General features: G+C 44.8%; 2 protein-coding genes across 4 annotated transcripts in view; both read right to left on the bottom strand.

Moving 5' to 3' along the window:
* Positions 1-857: 857 nt before the first annotated feature.
* Positions 858-8,451, bottom strand: si:ch211-251b21.1 (uncharacterized protein LOC571720 homolog). Its single transcript, XM_049004801.1, has 10 exons — positions 8,328-8,451; positions 7,535-7,616; positions 5,949-5,980; positions 5,386-5,565; positions 4,664-4,890; positions 3,185-3,282; positions 2,680-2,897; positions 2,266-2,485; positions 1,762-2,006; positions 858-1,302 (listed from the first exon to the last, which is right to left on the bottom strand). Exons 2-10 carry the CDS (start codon positions 7,596-7,598, stop codon positions 1,204-1,206), a joined length of 1,383 nt encoding a protein of 460 aa, XP_048860758.1. The 5' UTR covers positions 7,599-7,616; positions 8,328-8,451; the 3' UTR covers positions 858-1,203.
* Positions 8,452-10,013: 1,562 nt separating this feature from the next.
* Positions 10,014-16,790, bottom strand: part of plch2a (phospholipase C, eta 2a) — a 131,942-nt gene continuing 125,165 nt past the window's right edge. For all 3 annotated transcript variants that reach the window (XM_049004800.1, XM_049004799.1, XM_049004798.1), the window contains one exon: positions 10,014-13,422. In XM_049004800.1, the coding sequence (XP_048860757.1) occupies positions 11,825-13,422 (1,598 nt within the window). In that variant the 3' untranslated portion in view covers positions 10,014-11,824. The remainder of the gene's footprint in view (positions 13,423-16,790) is intronic.

Here is a 16,790-nt window from a genome sequence, read left to right as displayed (position 1 = left end):
AGAAAAGTTGCAAAGCCTGTCAAATTCGGTCCAAACACAGTTGAAAGATGAATACGTATACAAATGGCTACTCCCTGATCACGGCACTCCTTCTGGGAACGCTGCTGGTTGGCTTTAAGCTATACAGCCTCCAGCGGATGTGCATTTAGTTCATCTGGGGAATCTAGAGGCTACTCAGTTTCAGGGGGGTTTTGGAGAAAGAAATAGCATTGGGCAGAATTTTGCGGAAATAAATGAGAGGGCTCCTATTCACTGTTTACAGTGCTCTCTATATGGACTACAGATATGCTCTGCATGGTATTTAATATAGAAAGAGACCAAACACAGTATCCGTGAGAACCAAAAAGGAGCCACCATGGACAGCCAGTACGTGAGGCAAGCATCCATCAATCCATCCATCAATCCATCCATCCATCCAACCATCCATCCATCCAACCATCCATCCATCCAAACTGCTTATCCTACTGGGTCGCAGGGGGTCTAGAGCCAGTCCATGAGGCAATACATCTATAATGTCCTGGTACAGCTACAATCCCATTTTAGATTTATATTAATTTAATCAATCTACTTAACCTGGTGTCCCCCCCCCCCCCCAAATAACTGGTCTGTTCATTAATTTATATATTTTCCAAACCTCTAAAATGTCCTAGTATTTTTCATTTCACTTCTGCCATAAGAAGTGTACAAGCATGATAAGTTTACAAAGGAGAGGAGGCCATTCGGCCCATCAAGCTCCTTTTGGGTGAACTTAGCTAATAGCTCAGAGTTGTTAAAATCTTATCTAGCTCTGATTTAAAGGAACCCATAAGGCATACAACATTATAATCAAAACACAAATTAAGAAAAATGATGGTACATTTTTATCCACATAACACAGATTTTATTGTTTAGTGCATCAAAAACACAGGAATATCAAAACAAGAATCCCGCAGCTCATACGTGGCAAATTCTGTTAATAACAACAATAAAAAATGAACGTAATATAAACACATGCAAAATATAACAGGAGTGAGATATTACAGCGTATCCTGTACTCAGACTAATCAGCTCACTTCTGAAAAGTTCCACAGGTTCTGACAGGCTTCCTACAGAGTGTTGAGAAGCGTCCACTTGTAAGAGAGGTTAATGGAACAGTCATGAATAAATCGGCAACTGCATTTTCAGGCCTGGTTAGTATGTATTGTTTTAATGGAGGCCAGGTGCTTATGGTTTGCTTTTGTCTGTGGTCTCCTGTGTCTTCTGAGCTCCACTCGTCCCCAGACGCTGACTCAGCTCTGCCGACAGCACGGAACAGCAATTTTTCTGCGTGTGAAGGTCAGATATGTGGACAGTTAGTGTTACCCCAGGCAAGCAGCTTGTCCATCGCTGGCCATTCTCTGTAAACACAGCATTTCAGTAACGGGCTCATCATCTACAGCTAACTGATGAAGGACACTCCAGAGCAGGCTGTACGCCGGATGTGTGTGTGGGTCTCAGTAGGAATGGCTGTCAGATAGTAGAGAAATGTAAAGTCAGCTCGTGAAATTCTTCGCTAGTGGGAATGTGCATGGCTGTAGTAGTGATTGGAGGAATTGGGTTGGTAAAGCCGAATGGGCGTGATTAGTGTGGTCTGGAATTCACATATTGGTGTAATGCACATCCCATTGCTCCAAGTCAACCAACCTTAGGCACCACAAAGGTGAAAGTCTTGTTTTTTTATAGTTTCGGTTGCAATGAGGGGCTTTCGATGACCCGTATGCATGTCTCCGCCGCTGCTCTCACCTTTTGCTCTTTGGCACTCTTCCGGGAGCTGGAGATGAGCTCCAGCAGGGCCAGCATCACCCCGAGGCCCAGGCCCAGGCCCAGCACCACAAACGCTCCCTTCAGGCAGTGTGGGTGCACCGAGGAGGCCCCGGACCCCTCCTGCACGCAGCTGTTGGACCACCACTTGTTGCGCAGGAAGTCCAGCTCGCCGGCCTCGCTCAGCTGCAGAATGGCCACACTGACATTCTTCATCATGGGTGAGCCTGCAGGGGAGCCGAATAGGAACATGACCCATTTTGAAGGCAAGTCACGTCTAACTAACTAACTAACTGTTTCATCCAGTTAGGACACCAAGTTAATGATTTCGCTTCTATCCAACTCTCTTATCTCTTTTTATTTTTAACTGAGATGAGCAAGACAGGGAGACATTTAAACCAATTAAATTTTTAATTAAACCAATTAAACATTTAAACCTTTCTTTAGCATTAGCATCCGATTGAATAAATAAGCCTTATGAATCACCTATAGGCCCCACGATGCTGTACCCCCTCATTCCGATCACCTCACGGCTGCGGACCAGGTTGCAGTAGCGTGACACCGCCAGGTCCAGGGACACGGACTCTCCGATGAAGGCGTAGTTACCCTTCTGCGCCCTGCGGATTCCCTCATCAAATGATGATACTAAACTTTTTTTTCTCTCCATATTCTCATAGATCCTGCGATACAATAGGTTGTTGGAATTCTGGAACAGCAACAAAAGAAATTATATACTGTGACATTTTAGTGTCATTTTATTAGGTGTTCAGAACAGAGAGTGATAAAGAGTATTATAATAACTCTTTACCACATTTCTTAACTGGATAAAAAAACATTTTACCACTTTCAACACTAATTTTAAGAAAATTTTGGTGTAGAGTTACGCCCGTGACTGAACACCTTAAGGAACGTCATGGTGGAAGAGGCACTGAGGGTTCCGTATTCAACCATATCCTGATTGGCGAGGTCCTCGAAGGTCGCCAGGGAAACCTGCGGTTTGTCCGACTGCTGAGCGGAGCTCAAGTTAGCAAAGTAACTAGCGAGGAGTACTACTGCAAAGAACCACCAGATGGCGACGATCACGCGTCCAGAAAGGGCCTTGGGGTGGGGCCCAGCGCCTAAGATCAAAAAGAAATGGAATTATATGATTTTTACCAAGATGCTATTAGGCAATGATGGATATAATTATTTTTTAATTTAAAAATTAAACATTTTTATCTGAAGGTGGTGGGATGCGCGTTTCTTGTTACCCTTTTCATAACATTTAAACCCACCTTCTGAAAATCAAGTAGAATAAGGTTTCACTTGCCCACTGAAATGACCTTTCCCACTGAGCTCCCCCCGGTACGCCAGCTCACAGCTTGGCGCCCCCCCCCCCCTCCCCCGACAATGCAGCCATTGTTACCTTGCAAGGCGACGGCCCCGGCTGTGTACCAGAGGCTGTGCATGAGCGAGAAGCTGTTCTCCTCCGTCTGGGGCTCGCTCCACTCGCACGGACTCAGCCTGCGTGCCCAAAGCCGGCAGCGAGAAACAGGGCTGACCCAGGCGCCGTAATTAAACCCTCCCCGTCGTTCCCACTCGATGCAAACTGTTGTCAGAGCCCCATTTTCACCCTTGAGTGAGCTTTTGTTAGGAACTGGCTTTCCTGCTAATGTTTCACAGCGCGGTAAAGAGAGGGGTATTTCAGGGCGTAATGTGTTCAGTATTCTGCACTAAGGATGAAAATACAACATTGTAAAGATCGTTCTTATTAAAACCATGGGAATCTTGCTTTAACTAACTCTTACTTAATGTATTAATTAACCACAAACTACATTTGTTCACGATATGACCTTGAGTAGTAACTGAGTTTCTGCTGAGTTATAAGGAACCGTATTGTACAGGGTTACAATTTGTGCCCCTTCAACTAAAGTGTTACTCTTATCTTTACTGTGGATCAGTTCTACCAGCGTGGAAGTAAATCCACGGTTTAATAAGTCCAAATGAATTCCCGGCATCCTTTCCTATAAATAAATACATTTCTAAAACTCACTCAGTCAACAGGATACATTTTCGAGACAATTTCTGTGGCCTTAGTGAGTTTTGGAAACAGAAGCTCTTCGTTGGACTAGATGAGGACTGAGTGAGTTTCAGTTCCTGATGCTGTAACGTATGATGAGGCAGCTTGACTTAAGGTCACTGACGGTCGCATCTCAAAAATAATAAGAGATGGACTTAATGAATTTTGGAAATTTGCCCTTCGAATATGAGTGCTGGAGATATACTGTCTGTTAATGGCCGCGAGGTCTGACATTTGCTATGACTCCAAAGTAACAAAACACTAACTACTATTTAAGTTAAATGCTAATATTTAATGTCACAAATCTTATTTTGTGCTCTCACTGTAGCACTGTTGTGGGTTAGTGCCCCGCTGTGTGCGTGAGGTTCTTCCCGTGTCCATGCAGGTAATCCCTTAGCTCTCTGGTTTACATCCACTGCATCTCTAAATTGCCCTTTCTGTCAGAGTCTTTGCCCTGTGGTGCAGTGGAGAAGAGATTTTAGACTCACTGTGAGCCTGCACTGGATAAATACTTCAGGAGGATCATTTGAGTTACTGCATGCCCATGGGCGATGGGGAGCAAATTAGTTCTGCAGGGTGAGGTCATGACCCCTTGCAATTTATATTTTAGTTACTGGTTACTCACTGCAACACGTCCTTACAGTCAACAAGGATCTGTTCAATATCTTATGCATTTTTTAAAATATGGTTGTCATGGGAACTTTATCATTAAATTAAAATACATTAAACTGAACTGATATAGAAGAATTAAATAATGAACCACTGTAAAGCTGTATAAAATTACCTAGTGCTACATGAATAGGTTTTACTGAACCCTGTTCACACCTGGAGACGACGTAGATGCACACTCCTGTCACCAGGTATGCGACCAGGATGCCGACCCAGGTCTCCGTGGAGAAGGGGCTGAGGAAGCTGAACAAGTCTGGATCGCTGGAGCGCATGTCTTTGTGAAGGATGAAGCTGATTCCCGTCTGCATGAAGGGTTTGCTCATGTCCACAAACTTCTCGCGAGTGGCGGTCAGCGTCAGCGGAGCCACAGCTAGGTCCGCCTCCTAAACACAGACCCAGACATACGGCAATGAAATCAAGTTTGAAATCAATTACCATCTCACAGTCTCATCGCCCTGTTCATTGATCTTTAAGCATGGGGATAACAGGAAGCACAGATGTTACAATCAAGGATTTACGATAAAAATGTTTTTTACAAGGTAGCCAGAGATAGCCAATCACATTGTAGAGGAGGCAGGACCAAGACATCTGATTGGTTGGTCTGACATCTGGCCAAGATCTGATTGGTTATCTCTCTGAGCCAATCGAACATTCGTGTGCAAGTAAATCTCCCATGAGCATGAATTGCCGCAAAAGTACCATTGATTTGCTTGGATGTATTTCATAAATTCTATATGCTGACATTGACAGATTGAAATCATTCTGGAGCGTAATCCTCTGGTGAATACTTTAACAAATGAGACAATATGGCAGGTAAGCAGTTTCACAGGAAATCTGCCACTCTTTAGCATGGAGGAAAGCCAGGTGTCCATGCTCACCCCTCTCAGCACCTCCCCGATCATCCCATTCCAGTTGCCGCGCTCATCCTGCCGCCCGTAGTTGCCGTCCTTCACCAGGTGCACGTTGTACTTGAAGTTCAGCTTCTTTGAAAGCTCCGAGAGCAGGTCCATGCAGTACCCCTCCAGCTCGGTGCCCTTGGGCATTGTGTACGGCTCTTGCTGCAGGTGTGCAGAAGAAGAGTCTCCATACATCAACAGTCATTCGATAAGTTCAGTCAAAGGGGTTAAGAGCATTTCCCTGCTTTCATCTAGAAGCAGATCACAGTATGTTCAACTGCTTTCACACACACAGAATAACACTGGTTTTAATATATTGCTAAAATACTGTATTTTATCATTAACATAATCATTTGCCCTCCTAGTAGCAAGCATGATATTTTTCAATAATCTTAACTATGCTGTTTTCTTTAAACATAAAGGATAAAAAAAATGATTATCACTTGTTATCAATTATTGTCTCAACAAAGTGTTAAAGAGGTTTAATCTATATGCATAATATATAAATGTATTTTTTACGTCACGCATGATAGATTGATACATACCTTAACGGTGGTCACAGATAAAGTCGGGGGCCCTATGGTGAAAAAGATTTTATGTGAAAAAGGTTTTGCAAAATTGAATCAAGCTGTTTTAGGGTCAAATTATCATCCTTTGTTTTATAAAAACCTCCAACAGCTGTCACCTGGGAGTTTTGGAGGAGTGAGTTTTACGGGAATTAATTAGGAGTTCTGGTGAATCTATTTATAACTGAGTGGACAATGGTCAAGGAAAAAAAAAGAGGCCTGAAGACTCCACTGTTGTTTCGCCAAAATATCCCCTGGCCTCTTTCTCCCAGCTCTTTGAAGCATCCTTGGCGCTTAGCGAGTCATTTCATCTTACTCTGCTGTGGTCTTGCTATTCTTCCCTTCCCTCCAACAGGACAAATTCCCAGATTAACCAGGCAGGCACAATGGACGGCTTGTACTTCTGTGCTCTTTGACAAAGCCATTGACCCCTTGATCAACGTTTCCCTTACGGCTGGATAAAAAGCCCACATGAAGATAGCAAGAGGTGGACGAGAGGGGGGCCGCATTCAGCCTTTCTTGGCTCCCGCGGCTCAGTTGAAGTGACGACCCGACCATGGACGTGTTCCGGTGCCTTCAGGCGTTGGCGACTGGCCCAGCCGAGGCAGCGGGATGGGGAGTGGGGAACAAAGGTCGATTGGGGAGGCAGGGGGTTCCTTTTTACACTTACGCCAATCAGAGGATGTTTACGACATGGTGATTGGTTTATTACCATAAACTGTGACCGATTTCATTTTCAGGGTCAATTGAGCTGATCTCAAAGCATGACAATGCTGATCTTGGGGAGGGGGGGCATGATCCAGGGCTGAAGGTATCTACTAAGGGTGGGGGGGTGGAGGGAGGGGTAGCTCATGAGTTCTCATAGTCAGACAAGACTCATCCGTATAATAGAGAATCAGTTCCTTTTCAAAATATGACAAACTTACAAGCTCCCAGAATCCCATCTACTCAAGGCAGGCCCTCCCCTCCTTTCTCTCACACACTGCCTTGTCTTTCAGCAGCGGCAAATTGATTTATTACAGTTGGGGCCGCAGCCGGCTGGTCCCTCTCTTCTATAACTGGGGGACGACTCTTGCCAAACAGGAGGCAGCCTGCTGCTCTGATAAAGTCCCAGTTGACAGGCTACCCCCGGCTAATGAAAAGTTTAAGATGTCAGATTATGAACTGTTGTTGCCACGGTCTCTGAGTCAGACACGAGGTTCTGGCATGCCTGTATAGATTATTGTCATAGCAATGCTCCCAGACAGGAACACTCACACAGAGATTCCAATTCATTCATTCATCCTCGTACTGAGCCACTCATAAATCACAAACCAGCAGCCATGACTGTCCACATGCCACAGAGCAATGCTTCCCAACCCACTTCCCGGAGTCCAGAAGACGGTCCGTGTTTTTGCTCCCTCTCAGTTCCCTGCCAGACAAACACAATTCTTCGTGAACAAATAGACACGGACTGTCTGCGGGTCCTCGAGGACCGGGTTAGGAAACACGGCCACAGAAGAATGCTCTTTGAATTTCGGGGCTTTTACATTTGTCCGCATCTGGGGGCAGGAGAGTGATCTTACCTGCATCACAGATCGCTGTCAGAAGGGCTGTCAGACACACAATGATTCCCTGCTTTGACCTCATGTTTTTTTGCCTCAAAAACTGAGGATTAGAGAGATGGAAAGAAGCATTGCAATTATAATGATTATTTCTCATCTTTTTACCAGGGCTGGTCTTGAATTGTACCGTTCGTACAAATAGATGTTAATTAATGCAGTTGATGAGAAAAGGTAACTCCCACTTAGAGGTAAGACGACCCAAATCCCTGATGGTCACAAGCGGAGCCTCCTGACTCGTATATTGCAATGCGTCCTTGTGGCAAGAATTACTGACCAGAGTATTAACCAGCACAAGCCTAACTGGCAGTCCCACACTAACTGGGACTGCCTACATTTCCTCTGCTGCAGCATAACATCATATACTAATGCAGAGACCGCCAATCACCTGTTTGCAGATGGTCAATTAACAGGTAATCAAATACGGTATTATTCACATCTGCGGACGATTTGCAGCTGTGAGCTACAATGTTTGTGATGAGACAAATTATGGTATAAAAGAACAAAAACTTGATGCAATGCTATTAATAATAACTTCAAATGCAGCAAATTTCCTAATTAAAACAACATTACGGTGCGTTTATGGCGTGGAACTTATGACTCAACAAAACAGATTCTTCAGTTAAGAGAATAAAAGAAGTTCTTTGAAATTTAGCAGTACTAAAGAATGACAAAACCGTCAGCTGATAAACCCAGAAAAAGTTCAGTTATTATATACATCATTATAGACACGAGGGACAAAGTAAGGTCATCTTACCTCGAGACCCCAGACTGTTGTTTGAAGCAGCACTGTGCTGAGCTGGAGAGGAAGGACAGCATCAAGATTTAAACGATCAAGCTGCCATGAACAGCCAATAGAATTTGTGGGAGGGAAAATTCCAAAAAAAACCCAAAAAAAAAACAACTTGATTATGAGGTTTTCCCACCCTCATATTGCATAAGGAGTCTAAGGTGGGACCAAGTCACCCCTCAGCTTCCCCAACACTTTGTAGCTGGAGGAGTAGAGCCAGATGACCCATAAAGGTAGCATGGATCTAGTTTTCATGGGTTATGGGGTGGACCTGTGGCAACTGTAACCATGGTGACAGAGAAGCCATTCATGACTACAACATAAGTCTCAGACAAGCAAAATGGATCATTTCATTGTGAAAGTTGCCAGTCTGAGCGACTCCCTCTTTGTGTTCTCATTCCCCCCCCCCCCCCCCCCCCCCCTCTCTGACGGGGATATTTAGTAACACCACTGGCCGAGTCTTTGCAGGACGGCAGAAGGAGGGAGCGATAGAGGTGGATTTGGCAAAATCAATTACATGCTCGTTATATTGTTTGGACGGGATGAAAATAGCAGGTTTGCATCCATTAGCCGCAATACTGCACATCTGTGAGCATACAGTCATTTACATGGAGGCAGAATCTATGCTAACAAGCACAATGAACTGCAATGCAGATCTTTACCAGGAACATTTTATAATGTCAGCATAATAAATTACTTTATTACTTAATGACTACGTATAGTATACAAGATTTTAGTCTTCAAAAGGATATGGTTTCTGTAATTAATTCATATTTACAATATATGTTTCTATATATATACCTACACCAAATCACAGACTGGTGATTAAGGGTGTCTGCTTTCCATAACTAAGGCTCATTTACACGTTTATATTCTTCTCCCTATTTGTTTACTTAATTTTTTAGATCTCCATTTTCTCCGGGTGAAGACTGAAGACTGGTGCCAAGGTCCTCCGGGGAGCCTTCAGCCTCTATGACAGCAACATTCCCTCTGCTAACAGCAATTAAAAGGCCTGAAAAGACGGTGCTTGAGAGACGAACCACACTAAACCACCCCCATAAATAGAGGGTTTTGAAGTGAGCCGGGGGAATCACCGGAATTCAAATGAAGACATCCTTTGTGAGTGTGACGGCGGGGGGGACAATCTCTGTCAGTCAGCGAGGCGTGTAAAGCCCAGGAAAGCTGGCGGCGTTCCGGAAGAGTCCGGCGGCGCAGATCGCACAGCAACCACATCCTGGGGCATGCCCAGCTTTCTGTTCCCGCTGTCACTTAGTTGGTACTTAGAATAAAATATTTCGAAGCGATCACAGCTTCATCAAGCTTAGCATCCCCACTCGCCCAGCACTGTGTTGCTTTATTTAGAGATATGAGCAAGTCGCGTATCATCAGATTGGCCTCAAAAATGCTCATGGACGACACTGACAGCTGCCAGAGCTAGTCGGCTAACGGGGACGATACCTTTTGAGGCGGACGGCGAGGATGACTGGCAGGAATGAGCCGTGTGGTAGACATAAGCTGCCTTGGGATCTCTACCCAAAGAGTCAATGAACCTCTTCTAGATGCGTCCTTTGTCTTTGGCGAAAGGGCACGACGGACAACATGGGCCAAGTAAAGGCTTTCACAGCCACAAAGAAGGCGTCAAGCATCACGGAGCAGATTAAACACTTTTTATTCAGTTCATGTTCATTTACATCAGTTGACAAAGATTTATTATTTTTTTGCATGTCATGTTTTAGATTCTTTTTAATTAATGAAACTTACACCTATATTAACTGACACTGAGAACGCAAGACAAAACATGAAATCATATTAAAAAAAGCAAGTGTGCTTGAGTGTATACTAACAATACATTCTTACAATTTAAATACCCCTACACTTTTTTTTTTACACAGAAAAACAAACCGGCATGGCAGTGCAAATAAATCCCTTTGTGCTTCATAGCCATTTCATGCCAAAGTTAAGTGTCGTTTCCTTTCGGCGGGAGTTCCACATCGCTTCCAAACACACACATTGTCCAAATGATTTTGCTTTCAAGTCCGAGGCCTATTTCCATATCTAAACTCTAGTTTAACATTCAAACCTTAGCATAAAGAAGGGAGTCAAGCGTTTATCAGAAGTCCTATGTCCCAAAAAGGATCCGTTACTCCCTGCTGTGTTTCTAGGACGAAGGAAACTGGGTACAGTATTCATTGTGAAAGGTGTTTCCTAATTAAAATTAAAAGCATGAATGCATTTGAAAGCGACACGAGCCCATTTAGAGATGACAGCAATCTTATAGTCACCCGAGATGGTTCCGGCAAGGCAGCGACTTACATACAGGCCTCGGTGCCAGCGGTGAGGACGCTGGTGTATCTCATCCCGGGCGGGGAAAGGGGTACGTCAGACGCCTTCTCTTAAATTAAAATGGCGACAAGCACTGGCGCTTGGGACATGCAGAAGATGAGGATGGGAGATTTGAGGTGGATACAATAGCGGTGATATACAGACCCCGTGCTATTCCGTATGCCGACACCAAGCCACAATACGAGAGCACATGCCGTGTGACATAAAAACTGGCATTTAAGCTTGCATGTCATTCACATAACAGCCCAAAGGTGAACTGCAACGCCAGGAAAACATTACATATGCATAGGATTAAAAAAAAAATCATTCAAATTAAAATCTTTTTTTTAGATTCAGTTTTTCAAATGTCTTGGTCTTGTACAAAACGAGCCGCGGTATGTGTTCATATATTCAGTCTCCCAAACAGTATTTCCTCCAATACTGTCATATTTTAATGTTAAAATATTGCTAATGTGTAGCTGAACTACTACAAATAAAGACATATTAGTATGTCTTTTGTTTATAAAAAAGAAAACGAGAACAAATACGAAGTTGTCCAAGAGTTTGAGAATTAAATTGGACACGAAGTCAGATGACAAGTCTTGCTACATTTGGATTGTGTGGAAAAAACGTATGTTGTGTAGATACTGAGGTTACTGTGAGTTAAACGTACCGTGACTTTTCACATCTTAACTGAATTTAAACAGTCTGTTTAACAATGTGGATTTGTAGCCAATTTATGAAAACACTTATTTCAGGCATCGTTTATCATGCTGTGGGGTATGGAAATATGTACAAAGCATGGTTTTAACCCTTATGTGACCAGCCAGCAAATTGGACATTATAAAAAAATAATGGTATTATTTACTTAAAATTTGTAATAGTGCCCAGCATCTCCACATTTTAAATTAAATGTAATTTGCATTTAAATCAGTCATAATTCCATGGTTTTTAAGAAATCATCTATAGATCCCTGGAGGACTTGCTCAAAACTACTCAATGCAACTGTTGAGATAAATTAAAAGTTTACAGTATTCACTGGTTTAGAAATGGTAAGTAAACTTAAAGCATGGTCTCTCTTCATGACTGGATCAGTTGTATGTATTATTTCTGTGCCATTTTCATTTATTAATTTTTGGTTCTTAGAGTTTGAGCATAAAGACAACCTCGGGGTCCATCTCTGGTGGACCCTGCTCTGGAGGCGTCAGGGGAAGCTGACTCAGGAGGTCCAGGCCAACGCAAGGGCTCCTGGCCACAGAGCAAGCCCCTTCGGGGTTTCCCCGCTCCTCGATGGGGCTGCCGCCCTGCCGGGCCAGCTCCTGGAGCCGCTGTCGTTCCTGCGCCTGCTTGGCGCGGTTGGCGATGTAGCGCACGCGGCTCTGGCTCCGCGATGACATGCGGCGCAGTGGTGCCGCCTCTGCCTCCTGGTCCAGCGGCTGAGTGAAGTCGCTGGCTGTCAAGGGCTCCACGTCAGTCAGCTTCCTGAGCTGCTCCTCGAGGTCGTTCCTGGCCTTCCCAATGGGCTTCCGGGGGCTCCTGGTAGGCCGCACCACAAAGCTGCGACTGATGCTCCGATACTTGCTGTCAAAATTGCAGGCAATATCGTCCGATGTAAGGTCACCCAGGCTCTTGGACTTGGAGCTGCTGTCCATCTCCTTCTCGGCAGCTGCTGGCGTGGAGGATTTCTTGGCCAGAGCCGACGACTGCTTGAGACCCTCCATGTAGAGTCGGCTCCATGTGTGCCGCCTCTGCATGAGCCGGCCAGACGCCCCCGGCTCCCTCCCCAGTGGCCGAGGTTGCAGCTCATCCTCGATCTCGCAAGGATCGTCAGCCCTCAGGTTTGGATTGGACTTGCTCTTGCTGACCAGCAAGGTGCTATACCCTGTCCTGGCAGCAGATGGTAGGCAGTCAGCCCTGCTGACCGCGAAAACCTCCTCATGGTCATCTTCTGCCCCACTAAGGCTGGCCAGGCCCTTCCTGGCCAAGTTGGGCAGGGACAAGTCAATCACAGTGTCGCTGGAGGAGATGCTGGATGATGATGACACGCTGTCCCGGTGGGCTCCCAGGTCCAGCTTGTTCCAAAGCCGGTCGTTCAAGGTAGCGTCGGTGCATACCTCAGGTACCGGTGACGACAACGCTTCCCAGTGTTCTGACTTAACGTGCCCTTCGCTTTTCGCCCTCCTGATGGAGCAGCACTGCCCTCCTTTTGAGCCCAAAGTCGGACCATTGCTGAATAAGGCCCTCTTAACTGGTGCCCGGGCACCAGGGCGACCCGGGGAACACTCCACAGTAAGAGTCTGATCTACCTTCTCGCTTGTCAGGGACACATTATCACCCTGGCCTGAGCTTGTGCCTCTTTCACAGTTACCCTTATGCTGACACGCATGGTCCAAGTCACAAGGACTATCAATGGATGTAAATGTAGGGTCTTCACAGTCACCGTTAACAGTCTTTGTGCCTTGGGCTCTGCCTATGCTGCTTGGGGCATCGGCAGGTTCTGCGTGGAGCGAGAATGTTCTTTCCATGGGACGCCGTCGTCCGACTTCATCCGCCGCTTTCCCTACTGTTGCCAGGAGTGAAGCTGCTGCAGATAGACAGGACACTGGTGTAGAGCTGAGCGACAGCGTGCTGGCTGGACTGGAAATGGATGTGGAATGACGTGGGAGTCTCTCCTCAGATTCCTCAGCAATGGTTTCCAGGGGGTGCAGTGGAACAGTTGATCGCTGCATTTCCGGGTTATCTGAAGACAGCAAAAAAAAAAAAGGTTATATCATTTCATATAAGAAAAATATTACCAAGTTACACAGCACAGAACCAACAACTATATTATGCAAACGCATTACCTAGGGCAACAAGTGAAAAACAGCTACAGTAAGGCAGTCACTAATAAACAAAAAAAACGTAGACTTGAGTATTGGGTATTTTATACATCTTACATTGTTTTGATATTGATCTGTGGAAAAACACGAAAAGAGACAAGAAACAAAACATCAACATACAACGACAATGCCAGTCTCATGACGGCAGAGTGGGGTGGAAGGCAGTAACAACAACAAAAAAATACGAAAACCTTTATGAGGCCGACAGAGGAGAAGCACAGGACAACAGGACAGACTTCCTCGCTGCACCGTATGTTCGGGCTACCGTTTGCCTCGTTATGTTTACTTGGTCCAGTCATACACCTGGTAACATGTCTATGGCCCAATCATACACCTGGTAACATGTCTATGGTCCAATCATACACCTGGTAACATGTCTATGGCGGCAGTGACATCAGTGCTGGATCAACACAAAAAGGTGAAACTAGGAGATAACATTACCTGGCTTGTGTCATCCCTTTAATTCTGCACTAGGAGTAGACAGCGTGCAAAAAGGATAGAAGAGAGGGAGGAGTTTAGCACATGGGAGGGGTAGAGAGGAGTGCACAGCAGAAAGGCCACAACAGCAGGTAAATTCAAGCATCAGGGTCCTACATGATATCAACTGCTTATGTGAACCTTTTCCTATTAATAAGGAAGCGGCACATTTTCAAATGGCCTGTCTCACTCAAACAGACTCCGCACAGTCACAAGACCTGGTTATCTGCAGGGATACCCACCCATACGGCAAATACCATTTGACCCAAAACTAATGACTCCCTGGGGTCTATGTAGGACATTGTGAAACTTATTCGCAATCCCTTGAAGGGAAGCTTTCGAACAGTCAAGCTCACAGGTCAGTCTGATCACATGCATCCCACATTCGAGGCAGCTGATACCCTGGGAGCCCACTAAGAAATAGATAGGGCCGCTTCCAAGTAAACGACAGAATGCACTGCAGGACCATGTACCGCACTGGGGCCTGTTTCATGGGTAGGATTAATGGGGCTTACAAAGCATATAGAAAAAGTTACAGCTGATCATAAGCTAACAAAATCCTCAGGTGACACAACCTAATTGACGGCGGTAACAGGAAGCAAAGATACTGGGAGTATCATCATTAAGAAGGGAACGCAACTGTGTGTGTATGTGTGAGTGTGCCTTTTATTTGTAAAAGTCTAATTATCTTAGTCTTTACTATTCTGCGTCTCTGTCTAAGCCTTCAGGAAGACCTCTAGTCGACAGAATAGCACACGAGATTCAATTGTCCTAAAACGAAGATCTGTGTTAAGGAATTGAGATACTTCAGAGTTAGGTACACACTGCCAGGCTGAGTGGGCACCCTCAATGCCCCTAGTGTCCTGTGACACCAAGGACCGCACACCGAAGGAAAGCCGTGCCTGGCGGACGATCACCCCGCTAAGCTAAGAGCTGTATGCTGACAGAGGACAGCCACACTTTACAGGACAGAATGCATTTGGAACTCGAGGCACAGGAAAATATCACATTGCAACATCTGCTGGAATCAGCAGCCCATGGGTGAAACTGCCGAGGAAACATTTTCTTCAATAATAGCTGCGTTTTTGGAATGTCGACCAGAAGGAAGCAGGAATGGCAGCTGGGTTATATAAATTGTCCAAGTTCAACAAAGGCAGGATACAGGCCATATGATATGACTGCTGGAGGAGTCTTAGTGGGGCTTTCTGAGTGCTCACAGCTGTGCGGTCACATGCCCGGCATGGTCAGCTAACAATGCACATGACTTATGGAAGGGAGTGGGTCACGTGATCCCACAGCCCGTCTAATGGCAAAGGTTTGAACCTTTGTCATAAGGTTTGGGGCTTTGCCCTAAAGCCCTTCACATATAAACACATAAAGGACAAACTGTGGTTGGCCTAGTAGTGAAAAAAAAGCTCATTGGAGTTTTACTTCCACAAAAATGTTCTGGGGACAGAAGAAAAAAAATTATTGGCTCAGAGAGATAACCAATCAGATTGTAGAAGAGGTATGTCTAAGCAGCTAGAGGAGTGGGACCTTCTGAAACACCTGAATTTATTTATTAATATCACGGACTTCATTGGGAAAAGGTTAACCTGTTACCAATCTTCTTGCAAGTCTCCAGTTCTTGGAGTGGTGAAGTGGGTGAAAATAGTACACTCTGCCATCCAGAACATTCTATGATATTTAGTTCTCGTGATCTGACGAAATCCTGCTGTTTATGAAAACATTTACTTCATGGTTAGTAAGGGAGCGCTGCCAACTAGGAGCATGTCAAAGATCATGAGGGCGCAGGAAGGTCGTCATAGGATGCAGCTGGACCTGTAAGACTAACGTCTCAGATTCCTTGGCAGTAATGTGACCATATGACCAAAAAGGTGAAGGGTGGCTCAGATCATGCTGCTTTTTCCGATGACTCAGCAGTCTGCGCTCGGCCCACATTACACCAGGTTACACAGCTTTTTGTTTTGGACTCGGATGAAAATGCTTCCCAAGCAGCAGACCCGAACGACACTTCACGACACACAGTTTTCGATGAGACTGTGGCACAAAACTACGGACTCGGTTCTGCAGTAATTTTTTAAGCCACGCTACACTTTATGTAGCTAAAGTGGAATCTCTGGTTTCGTGGAAATGGATAAAGCAATATCCTCTGTAAGTAGAGTACTTGCAGCTGTAGCTAGCTTACTGTATTATATAATTACTTTTGCTCAACTTCCAACTGACTTATATAGTATGTTGTTTGGATCCTACTGTAAAAATGTTAGGCCAATTAATCATATTCCCATTTTCGTGATCAGTTTAAAACTGCCAGAACTCTGCTACAAATGTCACAGATTACTTTAAAATGTAAAAGGTTAAAAGGTGTTCCTAAGAGTAAAATCTAACGTCTAACTACAGCATCTACAAAGCTTGTACATCTACTCTTCACACAGCAAAAGACACACTACGTGAACATTTCAGTCCAGGCAAACGACGACTTACCAGCTATTTCATCTGATGAGTTTACATCACATTCATGTATATAAATGTTAACAGAAGAGATATGGTGTTATACTGTGACTCATCCTTTGTTATCTCTGATATCTGAAACTATTCATCGACCTTTGATAAATCTGCTAGGGTCTGCTTTGCTTGCAGTTCGAAAGTGTAGGTGGGTTACAGGATTCTCTGGAGGGCCTGCAAGGGGGTTGTTTGGGTGTTCAAAAATGTCAAAAAAATGATTTATTCTTTCTAATCTGGAAAAATCTAA

The sequence above is a fragment of the Brienomyrus brachyistius genome, unplaced genomic scaffold (genome assembly GCF_023856365.1).
Source record: "Brienomyrus brachyistius isolate T26 unplaced genomic scaffold, BBRACH_0.4 scaffold120, whole genome shotgun sequence".
Taxonomy (NCBI): Eukaryota; Metazoa; Chordata; class Actinopteri; order Osteoglossiformes; family Mormyridae; genus Brienomyrus; species Brienomyrus brachyistius.
This window is presented reverse-complemented; position numbering and strand designations above follow the sequence as displayed.

Bases quoted from the DNA above. Each gene is read 5' to 3' on its own strand.
- si:ch211-251b21.1 (XM_049004801.1), bottom strand. From the start codon at position 7,598: ATGAGGTCAAAGCAGGGAATCATTGTGTGTCTGACAGCCCTTCTGACA. The intron at 5,566-5,948 runs GTATGTATCAAT...GCACACCTGCAG, and splicing joins TATCTGTGACCACCGTTAAG to CAAGAGCCGTACACAATGCC. The intron at 3,283-4,663 runs GTGTGAACAGGG...TTGGGCACGCAG, and splicing joins TGCATCTACGTCGTCTCCAG to GCTGAGTCCGTGCGAGTGGA.